Source organism: Corapipo altera, unplaced genomic scaffold (assembly GCF_003945725.1).
Source record: "Corapipo altera isolate COAL_440 unplaced genomic scaffold, ASM394572v1 1, whole genome shotgun sequence".
NCBI classification, from domain to species: Eukaryota; Metazoa; Chordata; class Aves; order Passeriformes; family Pipridae; genus Corapipo; species Corapipo altera.
This window is the reverse complement of record NW_020884873.1, coordinates 6,801,304-6,828,633: the sequence shown is the minus strand read 5'-3', so window position 1 is coordinate 6,828,633 and position 27,330 is coordinate 6,801,304. Positions and strand designations below refer to the sequence as shown.

The 27,330-nt window shown below is 47.1% G+C and overlaps 1 protein-coding gene across 7 annotated transcripts in view; it reads right to left on the bottom strand.

The window, feature by feature from the left end:
• Nucleotides 1-2,156: 2,156 nt before the first annotated feature.
• Nucleotides 2,157-27,330, bottom strand: part of SLC6A12 (solute carrier family 6 member 12) — a 41,417-nt gene continuing 16,243 nt past the window's right edge. For all 7 annotated transcript variants that reach the window (XM_027659871.1, XM_027659843.1, XM_027659817.1 and 4 more), the window contains 10 exons: nucleotides 25,794-25,926; nucleotides 22,784-22,918; nucleotides 20,523-20,626; nucleotides 18,895-19,019; nucleotides 18,494-18,606; nucleotides 17,598-17,735; nucleotides 15,019-15,121; nucleotides 8,753-8,853; nucleotides 7,497-7,667; nucleotides 2,157-4,425 (listed from right to left, as the gene is read on the bottom strand). In XM_027659871.1, coding sequence (XP_027515672.1) covers nucleotides 4,282-4,425; nucleotides 7,497-7,667; nucleotides 8,753-8,853; nucleotides 15,019-15,121; nucleotides 17,598-17,735; nucleotides 18,494-18,606; nucleotides 18,895-19,019; nucleotides 20,523-20,626; nucleotides 22,784-22,918; nucleotides 25,794-25,926 — 1,267 coding nt within the window. In that variant the 3' untranslated portion in view covers nucleotides 2,157-4,281. The remainder of the gene's footprint in view (nucleotides 4,426-7,496; nucleotides 7,668-8,752; nucleotides 8,854-15,018; nucleotides 15,122-17,597; nucleotides 17,736-18,493; nucleotides 18,607-18,894; nucleotides 19,020-20,522; nucleotides 20,627-22,783; nucleotides 22,919-25,793; nucleotides 25,927-27,330) is intronic.

Here is a 27,330-nt window from a genome sequence, read left to right as displayed (position 1 = left end):
ACTTAAATTTTAATTCTTACTTTTTGACAGCATGTATAATTTTATCTCATCCTTTGATAAATGTTGCTCTGTTCAAACACGACTTAGCTAACTAGTAAGATGCTACAGTACATAGGCACATGTAACCTAATAAAGCAAAGGATCTCAAGAAGACCTGACGTGTTCTATACCTGCATGACTGCCCATTGTCTCTTTCCTGGCCCTCATTTGCTGTGCACTCAAGTCACTTTGCACGTCTCTTATTTCTACATGTGCAAGACCCACCTCCCTTCAACATGGGGAAAGCATCTTAGCAAACCCCTCTTGCCACACACCAGGGAAGCAAAACTCAGGGAAGTCCCCAGGTTCCAGCACAAACCACACAGCTGCTGCAGAACACCCATAACTCACACAACACAAATACAACCTGAGAAGCCAGTCTATTCTTCTAAGCAAAAATGCCCTTTTTTCCTCCAGCTCAGTCCCTACTGCTCTTTGTCCTCTCCTGGCCCTTGGCAAGCTGCAATACTTGCACAGGGTCAAGGGCAAATCAAGAGCTTGGCTCAGGGTGGAGCTGTGGTAGCTAACTATCCTTGGTAGCTAACCCCTGTGCCAGGGCTGTGGTGGGCATGACTTTTCTCCACTCAAAAAGTAAAGATGAGGGCTGAAAGGAGGGCACAGCAGCATCTCCAGCTCATTGGGAGCTACAGCAGGTCACTGTCCTTTGCATGAGGGCTACCATGGTCACCTGGGGCAGGAAAGGGTTCAAGAGCCAAGCCATAACCAAGATGAAATGCCACTGCAATTCTCTTCCCCCAAAAAACTATGTTGAAGGCTGGAGTTACATGAATTGAAGATATCCTGATGGTGGACAAAGGTAGAAGTGCAAGAATTGCTGTAAGAGTCCTCCAGAGCCTGGATACATCCTCCAGGGCCAGGACAGAAAGGGCTTACAAATCAGCTGCAGCCCCAGGGCCATTTGAGGTCACCACAATGTCTCCCTACCTGACCAAGTTGCAGGGGGCAGCAGTTCAGTCAGATCAGGAATCACTTTTATTCAGATGAGGATCTAAGGGAAGAGGCTCAAGAACTACACATTTCTCTCTGGGAAAAAGAAACATGCCAGAAGGGCACATATAACCTCTCTGGCTGGGAGGGTACATAAACAGTGGGAGGAACACAGCAAGGAGATAACTCTTAAGACATTTTTTGCCTTGTTTGTCATTTGTTTTATCTTTCTTTCTTTAAATTTTGTACAACACAAGTTTCCTTCCTTTTTTTTTTTTCCTTCTATCACTATTGAAGGAAGAAGGGTAGAAAGGTTGAAGCAGAGGAAACAGAAATAACAGGAAGGAAAGAAAGGAAGAAAGCAGAAGGATAATGCAAGATCTTTCTTTTGTCTTGGTACCTTTTTTAGTAAACTGTTTCCCTGGCTTTTCTTTCTGGAAAGAGGGATTAAAACAACCTTTTTTAATGAGGAAAAAAAAAAAGGAAAAAAACTGAAAACCCAAAAATGGTAGTTAAGTGCTTGACAGATGTCTGTCTTCACTTCTATATAAAGTCTTTTTCTTCCACCTAGGAGGAGCAGCACAGTATGGCCACCTTGTACTTTCTCTTCCTACTTCAAATGCATTGTATCTTGGCATGCTACCAACAATTACAGGGGAAAAGTAAATTACCTCCCTCCTCTCCATACCATCCCTTCAGTACTGTATTCCTCATGGTGGGCAGGACAGGAGCAGTTTCCCATCAGACTCAGAGATCTCCAGAAAAGCTCAAATCCAGGGGCTAATGGAGACCTGTCAGATCTGTCATACGCATGCAGCAATGCCTGAGATCTTTGTGTAAGATTAGAAAATTATTACTTGGTCTCTAACTGTGCTGGGGATCTTATAGCAAAAGACATCGGCATTTTCTCGTTTCCTCAGCTGGGTGTATCTAAGTGGTTTTAGTTTTTAAAGGAAAGGGAATTAAACAACTCTGGGTCACTGAGATTTCCCTTAAAATTTCTGAAATTCTGTCAATCCCATCCAAAGAAACTGGATTCATTTCCTGATCCTGGGAATTCTGGAATTGCTTTCAGTGGGGACAGCAACACCTCCTCTGCCTTTATTAAAATAAGCTGCTTCCTGGCAGAGGTGGGTGCTACTATCAGATTATACATCAGCAACAGAGAAACCAGTTCATGCAGTATTTATTTTCAATGACACAGCCCCACATCTGTGCTCAAAACTGAAACCCGATTTATCTCTATGTAGGATTTTTACAGTTTTGCCCAACTGCCTCAGAAAAGGAGTAAACCCATCTCCACGACTTCTCTCCACACCAAATCGTGAGCAACACTGCTGGGAGGGGGAGGAAAAAACACCAAACTACTTACCTTAAGGCCTGACTGCAAGCCTCTAGATGCTAAGCTCTTCCTGCAATTACTGTTGCAAATGTGACACTCAGCTCTTTAAAAAATAAAAATAAAATAAATGGTGTCTTATGTGGTGCTGCAGCCCTTTGTAGGGAACGTGAATGAGATTTGCCAGCTCTCTCATCCTTCCACAGCAAAACATCTCCAATCAAGTGATAATGTCCCAGAGAGGTACAAATTCTGATACTTGACTTTCAGTGTTCATTTCACCAACAGTTTGTAGTTTTTAAAGGAAAGGAAATTAAATGGGGAAAAGATTGCCCTATGCTAATTCTCCAGTTAAACTCACAGGAAACTGCAAAAGATAAGGTTCCCATAGCAATTGGAATAGGTACCGAATTGCACAGATGAGGCCCGATTTCCCTGCTTACTTTCAGTGCTGGTAGCTTATCTCCACACAGCACAGGGAAAAGCAATTACTTGGAACAAGGGAAAGGAGCCTGTGGCATCTGTGATTCATTTTGATGGCCATTCTTTGGCGTGGTTGGATGCGCCAGCATTGCAACACAGCCATGCACCAGAGCGTGTACCTTCGACCACAGCAAAGCTCTTGGGGGGAACCTGCCACTGGCCTTTCTTGTGGTATTGGCTGTGAAATTCTGATAGGCATTCAAGCAGGATTTGACAGGGAGTTTCACAGCCCCAGCCTCCACAGGACAGAGTCATCTGGCACCGCACCAAACCCGGCATCCAAGCACAATTCCTCCCAGCCATCATCTCACATTTTTGACTACCCTGGCAACGACAAGCCTTTAATTCGACACAATCTGCTTCCAATGAACCCATCTTACCTATTAATTATGCTTTATCTTGCCTGAGCTGATGATTATTGCGCCCGATTATGCCTTCCCTATCCCCTGAGCAGTCACCTGCAGCAAAACCAAGGGAGTGCAATCATTCTCCCACCCTCGCCCCAAAACTGCTCTGCAGCACTGACCCAGGCCCATCATCTCCTTCATTAATTCCTCTACAAAATGCCCCAGCAGTGCAGTTAAATTTGTGGGCGTGCAGTCCCCAGGGTCTCATTTCTCCCAGCTGTGATGCAGCTCTTTTTTCCCCCCTTTTGTTTCTTTTACCAGCTGCTCTGAGACTTTTCTTACACTCCATGAATTTTCTGAAAGAATTGTCAAATATTCATCGGTTTCACTCTCGGATGCGTTTTTACTGGGCCATGTAGTTTTGACCAAGAGCAAGCCCCCTAGGTAGTTATTCCTCACCCACTTTCCAGCCTAAGACTGCCTTGAGATCCATCATGAACAACTGTGATTGCATCAAGCACCCTGTCACTCTCTTCCCTTTCAGTGACAAGCTAAAGCTGTAACTACTAACACTGCATCCTCCTTTTTGTCATTGGCTATGATATGTTCCTCTCTTCCTCATACACAGGTGACCTAGCAGTGTATTTTCCTTTGTTATCCTCCAGCTTCTTATGTACTTCTGAACCAGCTTACTTATTTCCTGCACTAACACCCCATCATTTTGTGCTGTTGCATCCCTCACTTGGCTCCTTCACACCTTTACTCCCTTCTCTCTCTCACCACTGTGTTTTCTTTTCCTCCTCTCAACATGAATTCACCTTTTGCACCTTTTATTTTCTTTTTTTTCTTTTTTTTTTTTTTTGGTTACTGTGTTGCTTTTCTCTTCCAAACCAATGTCAGTACTGAAGGACACTTCTAACAAAAGCATGTTGCAGTCTTCCCAGCTACTGGCAGGGTGAGTTGTCCCCAGGGTGTCAAAAGAAATACTGTCCCCAGTGGGTGCAACCAGCTGGCTGGAAGGAGAGGGTGTCCCAGATGCTTCTGTCTCAGACGTGAAGAAGAGAAGGGAAGTGCCCGGGAGAGAAAACAAACCACTTTGGGAAGGAGAGAGCAAATCAGTCTGCCTTAGAAGTGGGTTTCTCTCTCTGTGATGCTGAGCACCTCCTGGACCGGAGGAGACCATCCCTGGCGCCTCGGTTCGGACAGCCCCGCCACGTGCTTCTTCGGCTGCGGCAGATCCTCCGCCGGGGAAATCAGCTGCATCAGCCGCTGCGGAGAGGAAGTCTCTGTTAATTAGGCTGATAAACAAACTGACAGCCAATAGTGATCCACAACCATTGCTGGGGGCAAAGGCATCTAGAGAGCCACTGTTCCCAGCTCCTCTCCCACTGAATCGCTGTGAAAGAGGGAGGGAGGAGAGCAGGCTAACTTCAGCTGGACTCCTCACAGACCCAGTTCTGTGAGGGAGGATGCCAGCAATTAGCACCACAGCCATTTTCTGTGGCAATGGAAGAAAACGCTATAAAGCCCTTTTTTTTCCTATACCAAGCAGCCATGCCTATACCAATAGCCATTGACTTTGGTGAGAGCTGCGAAGCCTTTTGGATGGTCTGATCATCAGAAAGTGCTGTGGTTCAAAACAGGGTGGTAGATGATAGCTACCTCAGCGGCATTTCCCAGGTGAAGTAGCCCCTCTGCACACTGGTTCCTGCCTCCAAACCATCCCACCTTCCGTCTTCTAGACAGCCAGACTGCGATGGTGAAGACAGGGGTTGTGAGGCAGCTCCCTGCCCTTAGCTCCCTCTGCCCCGTGCAATGCAGGGTGCTACAGGCTGTTCCACACACACATATGCAGTGTTGTGACAGCTTTGGGGAGTTCATTCTTAAAAAATGCAAGTATCTTCGAGCTCTTTGGGGAAAAAGTGCTGGCTTACAGGGACAGCTGCTGTGAATTTCTGGTGTTACTCATCTGATTTTTGAAGTCCGTCTTGTGCCACACGCCTTCCTGAGCTCCTGGTCTCCTCCCAAAGCCAACCAACACTCAGTGTCCTGCAGCTACCTGCCAGGCTCCATGAGAGAGCATATCATTTCCCTGATGAAAACTGGCTTTCACAGTTACTAACTTTTTCCATCACAAGCTGTTCAGGCCAGTGCACGCTCCTCCCTTGCAGAGTGCATCCCAGCAGAGCAGCCAATTCATCCATGACTCGTTGGATTAATTTTAGTGCTCCCATCCCTTGTGAAATGCGTGCCAGAATCATGGATTTTGTTCACTTACTCAAAACTATTTGCCCCATGATTTCTGAAATTGACCTTGGTCTGCAGCTGCTTTGTGAGCAGTTGATTGTGAATTTTCAGTCTTTGGAGCTTGAGCTGCCTTAATCAGACACATTAGGAAACAACATTTGTGTTTCTTGGTCAATCAAGTATAACAAGAGGCATCAGTTTGTTGCAGTGACTGATCATAATTACCAATTACAAACTTGCTTTCAGTGAGTGCTTTGCAATATTCAGTTGAAAGGCACTGTTCCTGGAAGCATCTGTGCCAGGAAATTCTTTCAGTACATTTCTGGGGTGTGTCTGGAAAAAGAGAACAGGTATATTTTGGGAAAACTTGTTTTCAAAAAAGGTGCAAGTATTCCAGGAGGTATCATGTGGCTGGCTTTGATTCTGCCCTGAATCAACCCAGGTTTAGCAGCCGATTCCTTCCCACATACCTAAATCACATCTTTGGAAGTTCCTTTATACTAACGTAACTGAGGGGTCCCTGGAAATTACAAATAATATCATTTAAACCAGGGCAAAACAGAAAAACCCTCCATCTGAAACAGGCCACATCAGTTCCTCAGGAGTGCTCTGCAATAAACATTAACATTACTCACAGCAGCACTTCTGTCCAAGGGCTTGAAGCACTTTGCCAGGGGTGAGAGAGATTGCTTGTTTAGCAGGCACGACACGTGGGCAGTTACATCAGTGACATCTCCACATCCTCATTTAGACATATAAAGCCTCTGAGCCATGGGGAGTCAGGTATGTCAGCCACCCAGTCAAACTCTTCAAACCAGCCAAGGGAAAGGACAGACGCATCACTGCTAAACGGCCCAGAGCACAGGAGAGGGCTGTAAGAGGCAGGACTAGAGGTCTGAACTTGGAGCAAACCATATCACAGCACCTTGGCACAAGATTCACCTGCAGTTCCCCATACTGTACAGTTCCCAGCTTCCTTCCAAACTCATAATCTCTTCATGTCTGCCAACAGCAACCAGGAGCCTGTAGGGTCAAAGGCATCTAAACAGAAACTATTTCAGAGCTTCATACTTCTCCTCTACCTTCCTGCCTGCATGGCTTATGCCCCTCTCAGTGTTTCACAGAAGACTTTAACTGTTGCCATTCCTGTCTGGGCCTTGTCCTGTATCTTTTCCTGAGCCTGGGATAGGAATTAGCCAGCTCTGCCACAACTCTTGTCTCTCCCTGTTGACACACCTCTCAGCCAGCAAATAAGAGCCCCTGTGGGCACAGATTCACCTTCCTTGAGACAATGGAGCCAACCAGAACATCCTGCACCCAGCCCATCCCTGGATGTGTTGGCAGCACAGGGTTCTCCTCTCCATGACCCATCACACCCACACCACAGCCAAAGGGATGCTCCCATTCCCTGTTCACCTGCTCCTTCTGCCCTCCACAACCCCCAACCAGCTGCAGTGAGGATGGGGAAGGACCAGAAGAGAAATTGTGTAGAAATTTAGATGTACTGTACATCACTTAGATCTTTCTTCGTGGGTCAGGTGAGGTGTCATCTCCATGACACCATCTTCCTAAATACAGTTTTTCCTAGGACAAGAACAAAGGTGTCTACAGTGAAAGAGGACAGGCTTGGGCACGGCACAGGGTAGACCTTTACAGTTCTGTGAGCACGTCCTCTTTAATAACTCTGGGTAATTTCTTTTTTGAAAATAACATAGTCCTGACCCAGGAATAAAAGGGACAAGAAGTAAAGGCAAAACAGATCCTGATTTTGCACTGGTTTTGCACTGCAACCTACTGTATATATACTATATATATATGTATATATATATATGTATATATATTGCACTGAGTATGGTGGTGCAACACCTCATGAAAGACTTTGGACATTTGATGATTGCCCTGGAAGCTGTGCTGAGACACTTCAAGCCCTCCAAATTGCCAACAAGACCTATAGAATATACTGGGGAAGGGCCACTCTCACCCTCCCTTGCCTTCTTGCAGGAGAGATATGCCACATGCATCTTCCCTGGGGCCCTTCCATGAGCCATCTGGGGGAAGCACAGCAACATGCCCAGTGACCACAACCCCAGTACCTGCTTCAGTGGTCCTTTGGTCTTCAGAAGGATGAAGATGGCGTAGAGAGGAATACAGACCATGGAGGAGAGTGCCATCAGCCAGCCCAGCACGTAGCCCCAGGCTGGGTACTCGTACGATTTGTTGTATTTCAAGGGTGTGTACTTGATCAGGGAAAACAGGAAGACACCCTGAGGAGCAGAAAACACGGACTTAAACAGAGCAAAGAGAGCAGCCAAGCCCAGCAGCCTGGCCACCCTGCAAGCACCATCTGTGTGGCAGTGAGTGTGCTGTCCTGTATGAGCTAGAGTCGACCTGGCTACATATGGTGAGCAGAGCTTGGTGCATGCTGGCTGCACAAGAAGTTACCTCTGAGCCAGGGCCAGGCATCTCCAGAGTGTAAAGCCTTCAGGCTTCCTAAGAGTTCAGTGTAAGCAAAGTTGACAGCAACTCTGAGGGTCCAGCAACATTGAGACAGCAATTTATTCATATCAAAGCCAGGAATTGTTGTTCTCCCTGGCAGAAGCCCTCCAGAAGCAACATATGTGGGCACGGATTTACCCATCTCAGGGCTCTCTAGCTACAGAGCTTTCAGATGATTTGGGCTGGCTCAGGCTTGATTTGAAAATTTCCCTGATTTTAAAGTCCTGCTGGAGCCTAAGGATGAAGGACTAGGAATCTTTTGTAAGTTGTAGCTATAGATCCCATCTGTGTTCCCACTGAGGTCAAAGAAAACAACTCTCAACATCAGATGCAGGAGCAGAATTTGGCTCAGAATTCATGTAAAAAGCCAGTGGAGCAAGACTGGACATAAATTCAAAACAGGCAAGAACTTGCCTGACATTGGGTGCATTTTCTTTAAACACAGTCACAGAAGCTTTACAAGTAGTTTAATAACATAGAAAGCTGTGGAAAACACTTCTGAACCACAGGCAATCCCAGGAACACAGGCTGAAGCAAGTATTTCAGAACAGGGTAATTCTCACTAGTCTTCTATTCAAAAGCAATTTGACCAAACCTCACCAGGCTTTTAGGATATATTTCCCTTTGCCTTCACAGTAAACAAGTGGCTTTTCAGGCTCAGTTAACTGTCCAGGCAAAACATAAGGCTTTACTTTACGAAAGAAATAAATAGCCACCTCAGCTTATGGACAAGCTTCTCCTTCTCCATAGCAGTTTGAAAAAATTACAGCAGCATCTTGGAGAAAAATCAACCTTTTTTACTGGGAGCTCAGGGACCCAGAGTAACATACCATGCTGCCATAGTTGCACTTACCAAGCACAGACCTGGGGTGAACACCAGCCAGCAGATCTTGATCAGGGGCCATGGCCGGAAACCAATCATGTCCTCAACGTTGTCGTAGAAGCGGTCGGCACCTTGGCACCAACCATCACAGAGACAAAGGCAGAGGTCAGATCACTGTTGTTTCCTCCAACCACTATTCACATCAGATCCCAACTTCCTTTATCCTCGGTGTTTACTCCTGGGAAAAACATGGCTACCCTAATAATAGAGCAGCAGGTGGTGGGCTTTTCTGGCGTTGAAAAGGCCCATCTGTGGCTAAATAGAGATGGAGGTTTTTAACTTTATCCATAAGTTGTCAGAAAGCTTGACATAGAAGAAACACACAGTCCCTCAGAGAGCAGCAGCTGTAAGTGAGAGGATGCAGCCCATGTACTGGTAAGGGCTGGCACAAGGAAAGGAGGAGTTGTCTGGTTTATAGATCAGTAAGGAAAAGCTCTTGCAGGTTGAGCACATGGGATTACATGAGTCCAGAGTGCTAAGAGGAACAAAGAGAATAGGGAACATCTAACAAAACCCTCCCTTTGTAAACAGATATGCTGTTATGCCTGTCAAGAATCCCCCCAGAGCTGGGCATGACCCCTGTAATCAAGCGCCTGCCTTCTACAGAACACTTAATTTTTGGCATAAACTGGCAATCCAAATTCTTCCAGAAACCAAACCTTCCATCTGCAAATGCTGCTGTGCTCTCCAATGAGAGCTGTCCAGTAGATGCCTATCTCCTTCTTGTCTCCTCATTAATTTCACTTACTGAATTATGTTGTTCAGAGTATGTGGGACCCACCTGAATCTCATGGTGCACTGAGTGGGATATGAAAAGCATCTAAAAGTCCTGCCACTGGCTGGATTCTAACCATTGACTCTTCCTAGCTCAAGGCACAAAGAGAAAATGGATGAAATATCATACAGAGACAACATAATGCAGATGGACTTCAGCAGACCTTGTAATAAGCTCTAGGGCATCTTCAAGGATCAAGAGCCTAATGTTGGCCAGACAGATATTTAAAATGAAGAAAAATCAAAAAGTCATTCGTAAGATGGATAAGATTCCCTAACACCTTCCTAAATAGAACTAACCAGAGATGCTATAGCAGACTGCCTCGGGTAAAATAATACAACAATATTAGATTAAAAAAATGGAGATAGTCTATCCAGAAAAAGGGTTACCAGTTAAACAGCTCTAGGATGAAATAATAGCGTATTTGTCTTATTAAAGTTTTATCACAGTGCTTAGCTGACAAAGAAGGATTCTGCTTTTGGGTTTTCATCCACCTGTGAACTCATGGCCACGCCATGTTTTTCACCTGCAAGGGCACTGAGACCTTGCTTCTTTGCATCTTAACACCAGAAGGCTGGCCTGGGCAAAATATGTACCTAGAGAACTGGCCACACTTGTGAGTGTTTGGGGTTTGGTGAGTTTTATTTTGGTTTATGGCTTTTATGTTTCAGAATTAAATTCCCATATTATGTTTCCTTTAAATATATATTTTTTCTACAAAAGCACATTATGTATGGGTTTCTATTTTTTGTAATTTTTTGCAGTATTTTCTATACCCCATGACTAATGCTTGCAGAAAATCTCTTTTAAACCCAGATTTTTGAAGTATTTAGACTGGAGGGGGGTAGTTCTCTGAACACCTCACGGTGTTGAGTTGGTGAGTTAACAAGTAGCCTCAAGCAAAGACAACAAGCTGTGGCATATCAAGGGACATGCAACCTTGTGTGGGAGCCCAGCCTACACCAGAGAACCTCCAAGCTGTAAATATCATGAGGCTTCAGATAGCATTGCTAAAAATATACTAGGAATGAAAGGAGATGGTATATGAAATTTATTTTGCCAAAAAGCTGAAATTATCTACAGGGTGAAAAAAAAAAAAAGATATACAAATGACATGAATTGCAGTTCAGAATATGAGTATAGCACAGTGTCTTACACCATATAGTGTTTCCACAGAAACACAGTGTGATGTCAGAAGCGACAGATAAATTAATTAATAATACAACTTTGTAGCAGATAAAACTTCCCTGCAAATTTGGATGTAGGATCTAGTTAAAGAGACATAACAATTAAAGAAATACAAAAATGCCAAACAAAAAGGAGAACACAAACACATCCATCCTCCACCAAGAAAACAATCCAAAACTAAAGCTGTTAGTTATGACGAGCCTCCACCAGTCCTTATCCCTCTTCTCTGCAGTACAGCCATCAGGTCCTGCATTTCTGTGGCCACTGTGGCAGTCAGTGGGTGATGTGGTGAAATACAATGGAGACTGACAGGAACATTCTCAGGAAGTATATGAGCAGGAGGTTTTATATATTCTAAGTTTTACAGGCAGAGGAAAAAAGTAATTAAACTTAAGAAGTCATCAGTTCAATCATTCAACATTGCCTTTGCAAGCAAATTAGAAGCTGAAGGACATGTGCTGGAGGAATGTGCCCTTCCTTCCCAGCACATTAGAAGGATTAGATAAAGCTCCTGCAGAGAAAACCATAAAGACTTCTCCAAAGAGATTTTTGTTGGAATGAACAAAGAGGGTTTCTGTTATCTGCAATATCCCAAGACAAGGAAGAATGGTATGCAGGCACCAGACAGTTAACCATGCATGCTGGTACCACTTCTCTTGTGCTGATCAATCCCACATACCTTTAAAGTGGTTGCATGCTTTTCTGACAAATCATTTAATTTTGCCACATAAATTAACGAAAATAAATTTCACATTAATCCAACTAGAGATTTGCTTATATCTTCATGTCTTGTCCTTATGGAGCCCATCTCATTTTATGTAGCTTATAACAGTGAGACCCAAACTGAAAGGGACAAAAATTTGATTTTATTTTTACAAGATTCAAAAAACAGTGAGTTTCACAAGTCTGCTACTTCAGAATCTATGAGAAATCCCTCCCTGTCTTTTCTTCTAATCTGCATTTATTTGCATTCATCTATACCAAACTTCATCCACAATATTTCAATAGGTGATGACCCTGGCTCCCTGCCATGGAGCTGAGCTTGTATCTGCTCCCTCCCTGTCTCAAACCTGCAGCATCAACACCTGCACCAAACCTGTGCAAAGAGCCAGCAACGGAGGCCTTGTGCCACTGCAACCACTGCAGATCCACCGGGTACCAGGTGCACAGGGCAGACCCTTTATTGTCCATAAATAAGCATGTAAGGTTGCCTGTACCCAGTGCATCTGAGAGGATAAGGTACAAGGAGCCAGTGCAAACCCGACAGGCAGCATCCTGGCAAAAGGAGGCTGCTGCTTCTGGAAGCTACACTGCATGTAAGCAATAGAGCTAGAGAGAGATTTATCACAGCAAAACACAGGTTTGCCCTGGGGCCACCCACAGGTACCCACTGGCATCAGTTTGCTTCAGCTTTGTAAATGGTCCTAATGATTTTAGCGCTGGCTGTCCTGCAGTGATTGAGGCCCTTGCTTTCCCCTGGAACAGCTAATTCTAATGTGCATGCTGTGACTGCCTGCAAAACATCCTGTCTGCAGCACATTTCAGTAGCATCATGTTGTGAATCCCAGCGCTCAAAACCCATGCCTGCTTATAGAAGGGCTGCTTGCCCCAAAGTGGAAGGGAGAGAGAAGGAGGGGCATGGAGGGGACCAAAATCCCTCCAGGACTCCTCTCTGGGAAACATGACCAGCAGGTCCGATGCTGCACAATCCTTTCACAGGCAGAGAGCAGCACACGAGGAAATCCTCAGATCTTTGGGAGAGCAGCTGCCTGGCAGCAGAGGGAAGCTGCCAAGTGGTGGGTGGTTGGCGTATGTGCTGGGAGAGGGGAAACTCAGAACGCATATTTGTGTTAGCAGAAATGTTGTAATTCTTCGCAGGGTAAGCAAGAGGCTCAGCCCTGCCAATTCTAATGCTGGGTTAAAAAAAAACCAACTTTAATCAGCACCAGGCACTTCTTTTTCCATTAAAATGCCTCACCCTGGCCCTCTGACTACATTTTGGATGAGAATCTTCCCAATGGATGCAAAGCAGAACATGAAGAGGGTAAAATCCCACTGTGTGGAGTGATACAAATGAACTTGTGGGGGTGAGGAAAAGGGCCATTTCTCTGACCCCAGTTACTCAGTTTCCCTTCAAGGCTGCTGGGGCAGCACCATCTCTCCTGCTACTCATTGTCTGCCATTGCTGCTGTCCATGGGTCATCAGAAAAGGCATGTGGCCTCTGTGGTGGTAAAAATGCCAGGGGGGCTGCATTCTTTAAACCATAATTCTGTTTAATGAATTAACCTAGCACAGTGTGACGATGAAGCCCTGTCACAGAGGGATGTCCCTATAAATCCCAGAAGGACTGGGCAGAAGATGCCTCTAAATTAAAATCTGGTCAGGGTCTGGTATTGCAAGCTGTCAGGTGAGCTTTCCTTGCAGGACATCTCTCTAAAATAAACTTTTCTTATACAACTGCTTCTCTTGCATTCCCTGGAGGTCAAATCCAAGCAGCTGGATTGGCTACCATTTCAGTAAGACAGGAGTTCATCCAGACTAGCACTTCGCTCCTGCTGTACATAAAGCATTTGGAGAAACTGATATCCTTCATCAGCACCTGCCCTGCAGCCAACGCAACCTCTACAAAACTGTAAGCACCAAAGAGAGCACACAGGGACTGTAATAAGGCAAAGGTGGTACCAAATGAAATTGGTAGGTGGCAGAATTAAAACAAGCAAAGAGAGTGACTCCTCACACAACACCTAAGCAAGCCATGGAACTCCTCGCTGCAGCATTTCAATCAGGAAAATTAACAGAAGAGAAATAAATAGATTTCACTCCTGGCTGTGGAAATCCCTGGGCAACAAGCTGAGTATTGCACCTGACTTTAGGACCCTCAGCACAAGAAAGACATGGACCCGCCACAGTGGGTCCAGAGAAAGACCATGGAAATCATCAGAAGGCTGAAGCATCTCTCCTATGAAGGCAGGCTGAGAGAGTTTGGGTTGTTCAGCCTGAACAAGAGAAAGCTCCAGGGAGATCTTGTTGCAGCCTTTCAATATATAAAGGTGGCTTATAGTGACATGACAAGGGTTAACAGTTTTAAATTGAAAGAGGATAGATTTAGAGAGGATATAAGGAAGAAATTTCTCACTCTGAAGGTGCTGAGACACTGGAAACAGTTGCCCAGAGAGGTTGTGGATGCCCTATCATTGCAAATGTTCAAGGCCACGTTGGACAGGCCTTTGAGCAACCTGGTCCAGTGGAAAGTGGCAGGGAGGGTGGACTAGATGACCTTCCAACCCAAACCATTCTATGGTTCTATAAGTTTTTAAAAGTTGGAAGAACATTTACAGAAAGTATAATTCCTAATTTTTCTTCTATTGAATTCCTCCATGATCATCCACTCCTGGCCATTGAGACACAACATGATGTTGTGCTTGCAGTCTTTTCCTTAGGTTAGGGTGGCAGTGCTGCTTGAAGTAGTTGGAACTAGCAGATGTGTGACAGTGGGATGTTTAACATCTGGTCTAAGCTGGCATCTACTATAGCTTTGCACAGTCATACAAGTACCAAGATCACGTAGCTCCACAAAGCTAAGGAGAGAGAGCAGCTTCCCTGTATCACACACAACTAGGTTCTTTGCCCAAAAACCATCAGCCTCGACACAAGCTTCAAAGAGACGAACTGAGCACCCAGGAAGAGACCTCCTGTAGGATATCAGAGTATACTCTTCTTACTGCACATACTAACAAGCAGTTGATTTCTTCCTCATAGTTCACTGGGCTCAGTTTAATCCTGCTCCTGAGTAGTTTAGTTACAGACCTCACTGAGAGCCAAAGCAGGCTCTCCTATTTCTTTTGGGATTGCCATCACAGCCTGTGCAAACAGGATGAGTATATCATCAGAGAAGTGACACACAGCAGGTCTGCATTCTGCATTTTGCGTTCAATTAACTGACTAAACTAAATGCACAGTGTAAGTTGGCAGGGACAAACACCAAACAACAGCAAACAATCCACTATAGCTGATTTTCTAATTCAAAGGGCAGATGGGAAAAACAGCAAGGTAGTTCAACAGGAGTCACCTACAGAGAAGGAAAAAACATTCCTATTCTAAATGTGGAGCAATTAAGAAATGTTGCAAGGAAACACAGTGAAAACCAGACAAGAAAGAGGGTAATTACAGCATTATTTTTGCCCCCTGAGGATCTTTTCTATCCATTCCCACTTCTCAACTCCCCATTCTTGCCTTGAGAAAGAGCAACATAGATTTTTGTCCTCCACTTACCATACACCCATCCTATACAGATGACTTCAAAAACAGACAGGAAGAGCAGGCATGTGCCACTGGCAGCATAGTAGTCAAAGAGCTGGAAGATGTACATGCCACCCTGTTGAAGAGGTAGAAAAGACAGAGCCATGATAAGACTATTCCATGTCAGGGAAAAATGAGTGAGGCAAACAGAAGAATAGCAGCAGAAACACTGAGTCTAGAGCAGGTGGGAGGAGAGCCTTCTCTTGGGGCTGCCCCCACGCTGTCCCAAAAAGACAGTCAGGCCTGGTGGTAGGAAGAGTATTTCATGCCCGTTTTATGATCCTGCTTGGTTAGACTGGCTTCTCAGTTCATAGGAGCAGAAGCCAATTTGTTTGTTCATTTTAAATCAGTTAGCAAGTTTCCAGCATCATCTCAAAATACCATGCAGCAGCGCAGAACTTTGCACCCAAAAACCTAAGATCTTGAGCACCAGGACATTCAGATACCTCATTTTATCTTTGTCCAACTTTACATACTGCTCAAGGTCCAAGCTCTGCAGTGGCAGAGACATGGGGCTGCCCTCCTGCCTCTGCCTTTGAGCTGAGCCCTGAGGAGTTGCCATCAGCTACCTCTACAGGCCACTGGATGATTTTCATGTGATTTCTCGGAGAGAAAGCTCCTCCAATTCAAGCAGATGCTTTCAAATAATGCTGAACAGCTCTAGACACGCAGTTTCATTCAAATCAATTGCAGTGGGAGCTGCCTTCTGCAGCTCCTTAGCCAGGATCCTGTTGGAGGATCATTCATCACTGCCTAAGTAGTTTAGCAGGAATTAGCTGACACTGCATGGAGGCAGCATGGAGGAGTGCTAAGACCCCCACCCAAGCATGTGGTATGCACACAGAGCACAGCACAGCACACCACTGTGCAGGATGAGATGCTTGACTATCAGCTGCAGAGCAGTGTGAACAACGTGCACATACTGACACAGCTCTGCTCCTTCTGGTCCCAGGGATCAGACTTCCCACGGGCTCAGGCAGGGTTAAGGTGCAGCCATTACTCCCAGGCTCCCCTCCTGCTGCTCTGCTTTGTGTGGAAAGAAGCCAGCAAACGATCACCGCCCTTAGAAGAGCTTGTTTTCAAACAGCTCAGCTTGTTTCAGCGATCAGGTGTGGCAGGTCTCCTGGGAGGCCAATAAGCTGACTAGGGGGTGGAACCCAGCACATGGACGAGGGATTTAAACAACTGCTGGGAGCGCCAGCCACCCGGAGTGTGGCGAACAGGGATGTGGCACTTTTTGACGTGGCACTTTTGTAGCGAGGCAGTTCGTACAGGCAGGGCAAGCAGGAAGGGCACAGCCACCTCCCAGCACTCTCGGGTGAGCTTCCCCCGCCCCCGAAGGGATCAGTGTTGGGCCCAGTCCTGTTTCATATCTTTATCGATGATTTAGATGAAAGGATTGAGTCCACCACCAGCAAATTTGCAGATGACACTAAGTTGGGGGGGAGTGTCGATCTGCTGGAAGGCAGGAGGGCTCTGCAGAGGGACCTGGACAGGCTGGAGAGTTGGGCTGATTGCAACGGGATGAGGTTTAAGGCCAAGTGCCAGGTCCTGCACTTTGGCCACAACAACTCCCTGCAGCCCCACAGGCTGGGGACAGAGTGGCTGGAGAGCAGCCAGGCAGAGAGGGAGCTGGGAGTTTGGATTGACAGGAAGCTGAACATGAGCCAGCAGTGTGCCCAGGTGGCCAAGAAGGCCAATGGCATCCTGGCCTGGATCAGGAACAGTGTGGCCAACAGGTACAGGGAAGTGATTCTTCCCCTGTACTCAGCGCTGGTGAGGCCTCACCTGGAGTACTGTGTCCAGTTCTGGGCCTCTCAGTCCAGGAAGGATATTGAGGTCCTGGAGCAGGTCCAGAGGAGAGCAACAAGGCTGGGGAAGGGACTTGAACACAAGTCCTATAAGGAGAGGCTGAGGGAGCTGGGGTTGTTCAGCCTGGAGAAGAGGAGTCCTAGGGGAGACCTCATCACTCTCTACAACTCCCTGAAAGGAGGTTGTAGCCAAGTGGGGTTGGTCTCTTCTCCCAGGCAGCTATCAGTAAGAGGGCATGGTCTTAAGCTCTGCCAGGGGAGGTTTAGGTTGGATATTAGGAAGAAATTCTTTACAGAGAGGGTAATCAGGCATTGGAATGGGCTGCCCAGAGAAGTAGTGGATTCTCTGTCCCTGGAGCTTTTTAATATAAGACTGGATGTGGCACCTGTAGTGCCATGGTCTAGTAACCACAGTGGTACTGGATCAAAGGTTGGACTTGATGATCTCAGCGGTCCCTTCCAACCCGGCTGATTCTATGATTCTATTTGCACAAAGCTGTGTGTCAAGCAGCCTCTCTGGGCTGTGGGACCATCTCTCTGGAAGGCTCAGTTGTGCAGAGAGTGCACCAGCATCACACAGGGTCAAAGCAGCACTAGCTGTGAGAGACACCAGCTAATGCATTAGAAATTAAGGATAATTAACAGCACCAAAGACAAGCTTGCTGTCTCTGCCCAGACTTCCAGAGCTGTGTAGCAGGGGTTTTGGTGCTTAGCTGTATAACCCAGCTACTCCTTTCTTACCTCAGTGACCAGCAGTAAGCCCAGCAGGTAGCATATGACTGCAATGGCCAGGATCAGCAGCTCCCGACGCCCCTTCTTCCGAAACACTCCTGGGAACATGTCAATAATAGCTGTCACCATGCTTTCCACACAGACAAACTGCAGAAGAAAACAGGTCAGAAAAATCAGTGCCTCTCCTTCCCCAAGCACACACTTCCTCTCACCGTCCTTTTTTGCCTCCCACCAACCAAATCCTTGTTTTTTCATTTTGCCTTTTCATGTCTTGCTTCCACCAAGGGCCGTCAGAAACAGAGGAATAAGGCCTGATTCTCCAGGTGGAGGGGCTGAGGTGCTGCAGAGCAGAGCTTGAGCAGAGCACCCTGCCTGGCAAACATGCCAAGACACCCCCTGCATCCCTCATCCCAGTATGCCAGGGTTGCACACTGTGCTCTGCAGGGTGCTCTGCAGAGGTTTGCTCCTGGCGTAACAGGGGGGTGAGATGGTAAGAGATGGGCACATCAGTGAGAAGAGAACACAGGGGTTGCTCTGCTGGGATGCAGCTGGGAGAAAACAGCCCCATTCCTGCTCCCAGACTGCCCTGTTCTGTGCCAGGCCTCCCTCTGTTGTGTGCACAGAGTCAGTGCCAGCAAAAAGATGGGAAGGGATGTAGCTGGGACATCCTCAAGTACACACAGGGAGAAGGACACTAAACAGAGATGCCAGCACATGTTACCACTGGCCTGCCACTGGCCCTGGCTCTGAGCTCCCTCAATGTGATAGCGCTGTGTACAAGGTAGAGAACATATGGAAGGTACCAGCAAGGCACAAACCCACCTTATACTTTACAATGACATTGGGGATTGCTCAGGGTGGGGACAGGCATCTGGGTGTTAGATGAGATGGGGTGTTTGCTGTACCTGGCTGTCCAGTCCCAAGAAGATCAGCATGAGGAAGAAGAGGCAGGACCAGAGCTGAGACACAGGCATCATTGTTACTGCTGTTGGATAGGCTATGAAAGCCAGGCCAGGACCTGCCAACAGACCACAGGATGACCACGTGTGCCACTCACACCATCACCTGCCACCACTGCCCTGCAGCACAGAGTAAGCTCACATATTTCTTCAAAGTTTGTATCACCATGGCTTCTTGCCCACACAGGGCTGAAAGTTGTGTCATGGAGCACTGGTCCTGCAGACCTTTCTGCAGACTCCCATAGCGATAGAAGATGTAGATAACATCTTGGGCTTCACTTCAGAAAAGGGCCCTTCCCTTCAGGCTCTTTGTTTTCCCTTGGCTCTGAAGTCTCAGAAGAACCTACCTGATTCAGCAACTTCTGCAATGGGTATGCCCTGCTCTCGAGCCATGAAGCCCAGCACTGAGAAAATGGCAAAGCCAGCAACAAAGCTGGTGGCACTGTTCAGGAAGCAGAGCATGATGCAGTCCCTGCAGGGAGGAGACCAGAGAGAAATCAGTGTTTCCCGCTGCAGAATGGTTCCACTTGGGATCGTGTCTGTACTCAGCTTCCCTAGTCAGGCAGCATAAACCAAGAAACAACAATGTTGGTTTTGAACTCCCTCAGAAGTAAAAAGCTCAAGACAAAGCCAAATATCAACCTACCTACCTTGTGCCTCACTGCACGTGGCACAGAGAATGAGGCACCACCAGTGGCTTGTGAATAGGATGACACAATGATATACACAGGGACATGGCAACAAAAAAGCTGACAAGAGTCAAGAGAATAAGAAAAACAATAGAGAAACTGGGGAAAAGAGCAAATTAGAAGAGGGAAGAGGTTGCAAAAGTAAACACAGGCAAGAAAGAGGAGCATCTGAAAGCATGAACACATACAGGTTCAGCAGTTCTGGTAAACAAGGGTTCATGGGCTAAACCTAATCCTCACCTGACAAAGGTTGTGTCTACACTGTCTTTATTAACTATATTCATATGGAGGCTGAAATGTGCTGTGCTCCTTTTCCTGAAACTTTTGTGCACTTGTTCCCTGCAAAAATGGGCCACCAGTCTGAGCTGGTTGGGCTGGAAGCCCCACACCCCAGGATCCTGCCTGGGCAGCTGCCAGAGCTGACCCACAGCATCAGCTGCTATGGGGCAGTGTGGACACCCAGCACATTTGGACCACCCAGAGCTAAGATGCCAGTGCAAAGCACCAAAGGAATTAGAGGAAGGCATCAGTGCACTGCTGCATTGGTGACACATACATTCCAGGAGAGCCAGAGGAAAGTATTAACTGCCCGACCAACAGCCTGGCAGCACCTACTGGAGAACAGAAGGAGAGATGATTGAAGTCTCCCAAGTACAATTCCATTTTCCTGTCTGTGCTGGAGCAATACATGAAGGAAGAACAAAGCCCCTGCTTCTCAGGGCTCTGTAGAAGGTGTCAGAAGTGCTCCTTATGGCTCCACTGAGCCCCATGTCAGGCCATGGATAAAATAGATCTGTAATCCAAGGGCATAGAGAAGGCCAGACAGACTTGATTAATCTCCTTGATAGGGTCAAAAGGCCACTGGCAGTACATTACTCTGATGACAGTAAAGCACCTGCCTTCCTCTTTGTACCACCTCCCCTGCCTAGCAAGTGAAGTCAAACTTGGCTGTGCCACCCCTGCCCACACACCCTGTCAAAATAGACTGTGGTGTCTATACAGTGGCTGGAGACACTTCTCTATTTTCATTCCTCCCCCTCCTCCAAATCTCCCATTTCCAACCTGACTCGTGCAGGAGAGCACAACTAAAGCCATTTTCTGGAGTTCCTCTGTTCCCTCAGCCACTCTCCATCCCTGTGCTGTCCTCCACAGCCCCTGTGCTCTGAGCAGCTCACAGTCAAAGCAGTGTGACCCAAGGTCTCCCCCAGCTGCCTCTGATGCAGCTCTGTGCTGTTTGTCTCTTACCAAATTTCCAGAAGGATACAAGAAGTTTAGGCTCCTCTTACCTGTAACAGTTGTTGGTGTATTTGTTGTAGCTGCCCAGAGCTGTCAGGCATCCCTGGCAGATGGCATAAGAGAAGAGGATTTGAGTGCCTGCATCCATCCAGACCTGGAACAGAAAAGGTCAGTGGTCTCCAGACCTGACAACAACAAAACTAAAAGGCTGTGCCCTGCCAACAACAACCCCTCCAATCATGGAGAAAAAACCCTGTGAGACAGAGAGGGGATCAGTGAATGTAGAAACTGGGATTCCTATCTGGGAAAAATGAGCTATAGGACTGGAAATCCTCTAGGAAAAGTCTCCTGAGAGGACCGTATTTTCACATCCCACTCAAGGTGACATCACTTTTCCATCCTGCATTCAGGGTGGAGATGGCACCCCTGATGGCATGGCTCCAGCAGAAGCTGACACTGTTGGAGTCTGTGGTCCCTATGTATCCCAGGGTTTGCAGAGCCACTTGTGAGTCACACCAAACAAGACTGTGATCAACAGTCAGTGTACTCCCTTCTCTGCTCCCTAATCTAGTTTCCAGCATACCTGAGGCCACAGTGCAGGGTGAAGGGCAGAAAATTGCCAAGCTGAGAGATTCCAGGCCAGTGGGCTGTCACACACGCAGGTTCCCCCTTGCTCTGGCATTGCCTGGGAAAAGCTGAGTGGGCTTCACCACTGCCCCAGCCCTCTCCTCTGCAGAGGAGCTGAACTGTGAGCCGAGCTGCAGCTCTGCTCTCAGGCCCTCCCAGGGAAAGCCCTGAGCTGTGAATTAGCAGGAAGGCAGGGAAACAGCCCACCTTTCTGATCTTCTCCAGGTTCCTTGCTCACCTTCTTTTTCCTCCAAGCAGCCCCCAGCTGCAAACATCCAGGCAGATGGATGAAATTTTGTAGCCTTCAAAGAATCCTAGCCCAGGCACTGCTGCCTAAATTCACACAGATTTCTCATGGAAAGGTAAATACACGGCAGCCCTTCAGGCACGGACACACATCCCACTTTAACCAAAGCCCCACATTCTGCCAAAACTCAGTAGCAGGATCTTACTCCTATGCTGGGTTGCAGCAGCCTGGAAAGACCATGTCAGCTTTAGTTAGGCTGTGAAAGATAGGGAGGTTTCCAGGGAATAAGCTCTGACCGAGAATAAAACACACTCAGCCCCAGTCACCCCACTGTTATTTATTTTGATATCAAAATGCCATTTACATTCAGTTGGCTTTCTGCTTTCAGTGCACCACAGATTTTCTATTGACAACACACAGATGCATCTGAAAGCAATTGGGGGGGGGACAACAGTGGGTTTGGCAGCTGATTAGGAAGCAGCTGGGGCTTTGGGCATCTGGGAAGACACGTAAGGTCAACTGAGACTGTGGGCTAAGCCTGTTGCTTGGCTGCCTCCACGAAATGATTCAGCAGTGGAATAATTAGCAGCAAGTGTCATTTAAATGCTCTTCTGGGAGGGGGTCAGCATTAACACCTCCGTGGGCATTGCTGAGCCCTCATGGGGAAGAGAAGCAACCTACTGCTGCAGAAAGGTGTGGGAGCAGACACCCCAGGGAGATCCTCCACGGGGGACCCTGTGCAGCCCCCAAGGGTGCTGCCCACATCTTGCTAATTTGGGCTACCTTGCAGGTCCTGGGTTTGTCTGCACCCTCTGCCCTTTTTGTCATCTCTGACCCTATTTTTCATCTCTGGGTACACAACATCCTTCTTCCCAGGGTGGGGAAGGTTTCCATGAGCTCCAGTGAGTGGTGGCAGAGATTGACCCTTTGGCCAGGCCCTGACTCAGGCAGGTGGGGCCAGCCCCCAGGACAGGTGAAGGGAACTTATTGCCCAGCTGGGGCACAGCCCATGTTACATGCCTTCAGTCTCTGCAAGCAGAGGGACTCCACACTTCTTGGGAGGGCCCTGTTGGACCCAAACAAAGTGCTAACCAGGCCAGAAAAAAATGAAAAATGGTAGATTATATCCCCACCATTCCTTAGTTATTTGCATTTAACAGTTAGGAAAACCATCTGTTACATGCTGAATATTTGATACACTCTTCTGGTTTTGCTGAGCCCATGAGTGGAAATGATCTAATATGCCCATATGCTGCAGATCATGAGCAAAAAGGCTGTGCTGTGCAGGGGGACTAGACCCCTCTCAGCAATTTTAAGGATTCTGGTTCTTTGGTCTCCTTTCAGAGAAGACAGCTAGATGGTCAGTCAGCATCAGATCCAACGGCCAGGGCACTGAAAACATTCTCATGGTCAGCATTTGCCTGACACCCCACCCACCTGCGGGTCTGCCAGCCTGGAAATGTCTGGCTTCAGGTAGAAGATGATCCCCTCGGCAGCACCTGGCAGCATGACTCCTCGCACCAACAGAATGATGAGCATCACGTATGGGAAGGTGGCAGTGAAGTAAACGACCTGCAGGCACAGGGAAACAAGAGGAGAGAGGGTCAGCAGGGAGGCAGTGCAGGCACTACCTCATCTCATCTCGTCTGCAGGCCCCCACCCCAGCAAAGGTCCCTGGGCTCTGCTGTTGGCTATAGCTGCTACTGCTTGCATAGGAGAGGGGTGGGAAAGAAATTAATCAAGGTTATGTGTCACTGGTGATTTAGTTAATCTACATTTTGTTCCTCATCCAAGACTCTGCCACTGGTTGCTCTGCTTTGTTTTCTCTTCCCAGTCAGTGTAATTTCCCTGCTCTCCAGCTGTTCTCTTCATCTTTCTAGGGCTGCAGAAAAAAACCAGATCTCTTCCTGTCACTTGAGTTTTAATGAGGAATTATTAAAATGGTCCTATGCCCAGCAAGAGTTTTCCAAATTAAATAGGAACTCTTGCTGCCCCATTTGAGACACCTCTGAGGAGTCTCATTTCCAGGAGTGCTCATGCATCAGTCTCATCCCTTCAATGCCTCTGAGCTCACAGTTAAAAAATGGGGGCACCTCAAAGCCTTTAAAGAAAATGTAGACCGTTACTTCTGTAATACTTTCTTTTCAGTTCTTCTTGTATGTGATGTAAATAAATATTACAGGAGAATTAATCATCACTAATCCATTGCCTAAGGTAACATATTCTTTGTGTTCTATTTGTAAAATATTTGTGAGCAAGTTGCAACTTCCTAACATTTATTCATTACTAAAATTTATCCAAGTAATGTGAAGGCTTGTTTACTCTGTGGATTCATAGTGAGAGGCCTGAAATGAAATTTTTTTTGTGCTTAGTGATAATTGGTTGAATAAGTGACAGTACGTGGTACTTTTGCTGTTCCTTGATTGAATGGGAATGCAAACACTTTGAGCACAAGTATTAAAATCTACCTTCAGAAATAACTTCTGGTGAGCCTTTATACACATCTGCTGAATGCATGAGGAAAGGAAACATGGAAAGAGCACAAAATTGGGCAAAAATAAAAGAAAAAGACTTCTAAAGAAAATTAGTTTTCATGGACTTTTTGAAATTATTTTCCTGATGTCACTATTGTTTCTTTGAGTTTGGATTCCTTAAATAACAGAAGCAGAAACATAAGAGTCTGGCAGGGTTATCTGACTTAGAACAGTCTCTCAGGCATGCACAACCCCTTGTTTAATCTGCAGCTGTTGAACAGAGTTATGCACCTACTCAGAATTCTTGGGTCTTCTCTACTGCATATCCTAATACCTTGTCAGTGAAGAAAGAGAAGGAAGCAATTGAATGTTTTGACAGTGCCCCTGTAATACTCAAAATTACTACCTGCAGAGAAGACAACTGACCTGTTTGACCTGTAGTGTATTTTGGGACAGAAAACCCCACCCTGTGTTGTTGTACCACGTCCATAACATCTGGCTGGTAAAAAGTAAGCCCTGTGCCCTAAAACTTGTGATGGAAAAATCTTCTGTAGTTTCAGGAAGACCATTCCAGCTACTGTGTGCACCCACTGTTTTCTCTCACTTTCTGGCCTGGTCTTGCCAAACCCTGTTGGCCCAACCAGCCTGACTGAACTTTAGTTTTCTCCTTTTGCAGGGAAATTTTGTGCACCAGGGCAGCACCGAGTGAAGGAGAGACTCAGTGGAGAAAGCTGAGAGCTGAAGGGAACCTGGGGTGACTTAATTACACTTCCATGCAGATCAAACACCCTCTCAAGATTCAATCTCCCAAGATCAGCATGATGTCTCTTGTGAAGATGGCAAACCAGGGGGCATCAGGGGTTTAAGGTTTAAAATGCAGAGCATTCCCTCTCCCCATAGAAGTGGAGTCTGGCTCTCCCTCCTTGAGAAATGGTGGACAACAGGTCAGCACCAGCAAGAGCCAGTTACCCGCAGAAAGTGGGAAAAATCTAGTGAGCAGAGCAAGCTATTGTCTTGCTCTGCTGAAATGGGTGTCCAGTGCAGTTTTCAGGTAGCAGAAGGGATTTTGCACTGAAATACAGGTGTCCAGTGCTCCAGGAAACCCCTGCCAATGGTAGAGATAGTGACCTGAAGGAAGAAATCTGTTGCAGAAATTGATCCCCCTCCCTTTGCCATTGGGACATCCGCTGGATACCCACAAGACTCAACCATCATTAATAACCCACCCATCTCATTGTGGCTCCAGGGAGGAAAGTGGTCCTGAGTAAGTCAAGGCCATGGCAGTGTCCTTAACACCCAGCCCAAGGCATCACACACTCATTCACTCCAGAAGGAAAACCAGTCCACCTGCTCTACAGGATCAACATGGGCAGGGAGCTCTGGCTCCTGCCTCACAAGCAAAATGCAGAAAGTGACCTTCAGAGCCAAAAAATACACAGGCAGGGAGAAGAAAAAGGAGAGTACAAAGACACTTCTCTCACTGCAAGTATTTTGCAGGATAAAGAAGCAGGAGAGATTCATTATCTATTCACTGATCTGGTTACAGGCAGCAGCTTGTCTGTTTTGCTCAAGTGTTTAATTACTGCCAGGGATGGGAAGTTTGCCACTGCAGATGATTTTGTTAAAAACACCAGCAAGCTACACCAGGACAACACACTGGCGAGCAGAGGATTCCCAAGGACACCTGGGGAGTATCCATCAGCCACTGTGGGTGTCTGCAAGGGAAAAAGCGACTCAAGGCTCCCCTCAGTTCTTTCCCTGTTCTCCTCTTCCTGTTGGAGCTACTCTTTTATTCTTCCTTTTAGGGGTCAAACACCACTGCTGTAAATCAGTATGGCCTCACCAAGTTTTAGGTTTAACTTTGGTACTGTGTCTCCTGCCTCTACTTCATGAAGAGGGAAAAGAGATTGGGGAAGAAATGTAAGATGGGTACAAGGAGGCTTATGGACTGGGAGGATAATCTCCATTCCTACTTTTCCTGTGGACTTGACCCCTTTCCAGATGCAGAAGTAGCAGATGATCCACGCCAGCAGGAGACACAGAGCCAGCTCCCAGCGCACAGTGCCCAGTTTGTGAATACCATCCGTGAGCCCCAGGACTCGCTTCCTGCCAGTGTCCAGGGACAGGGAGAGAAGCATTAACACCCCAGACCCAACTCACCCATACAGACCTTTCCCATATTACCCCATCCAAAATCTTAGCAGACTATCCACAACACATCTGCCCAGGGCTCCCAGCCATGTGAATCACCCCACCTCTGCCTAGGGCTCCCCTCTCCCTCATTTCTGCAGATGCTGCTCCACCATGTCTTGTAGCTGGCCCAAACTCTCCCACTCTCCCAACTCGTGGTGCCATGCCCTTTGGACCCAAGCTGCACAAAATCAACACCTGCTCCCCATTGCTCCCCCACCCTGGCAGATGCCCAGCACAGACTACTCAACCCAAAGCAGGCCACCAATGCCATCAACACACCAGGCCATCACTCTTCCTCCCTATATACTGCAGACACCCTATATATAAGCATAAATGATCTTTATGATTCCCATGCCCTTCCTTCAGCCTCCTTCCTTGAAGATTCACGTTTGTGAGGGTGGGCCACATGAGAGCTCAGCACTGCAGCTCATGCAGTCCCCAGAAGCCCAACCCCACACTTAGAATTCCTCTGCACACCCTTCTTCAAACCAGTCCCCTCACGGTCCCCTTGCTCTCTCTGCAGAAAACCTGAACAACCATATCAGAGGGGTCTCAGCTCTTGCTGAAGTGTGTGCAAAGAACAGAGCAGGAGAGAGGAGCCAGCACTGTGCAGACTCTTTCTGCAACCGTGGGTGCTTATCATCTTCTGTGTGCCCTGTGGTGGCTGCAACAGACAAAGGACACTCAACCCTCTCAGAGACACTTAAGGACACATAAATGGGGGGGAGGACAAAAACAAACAAACAAACAAACAAAAAATCCCAACTGCTGAAGCTGAGTCCCTGTCACCCCTCTTCTTTACGAGACCTTCCTCAGTAGACTGTGGAGAGGTAGTGTGGCACCAGCAGCTGTTTCAACCTCTCTCTGGGACACTGTCTGGCTGCTGCAAGACCCCTCCCTCAGACAATGCTTTATTGCCTCCAGCCCTGTGACCAAACCTCCACAAATTCCTCCCTGGCATCTCACAAATGCACCTCAGATCCCCACTCTCCAGGGATGATCCTGAGCACCCTGATTGACCACTTCCCTTAGGCAGCAAGCAAGACGTGGTCAGAATAAGGGAACAGGCAGTTTGGTCCTTTCTGTTTCACTGTGGATGGCTGTTCAGTCTGCCCTGGCCCTTCATGCTCACCTGCCAACAGCAGCCTGCAACACCCAGCACATGCATCCCCTGCTTCCAGCAACTCTTCATCTGATTCTGGTGACTCTTTCGGTGGCCACACTCACCCAGGCACCTCAGTGCCAAAGAGAGAACATGCCTGTGCAGGTGTGCACATGAGCACCCTCAGGCAGGCACACCGTGGGGTGTACCCAGTC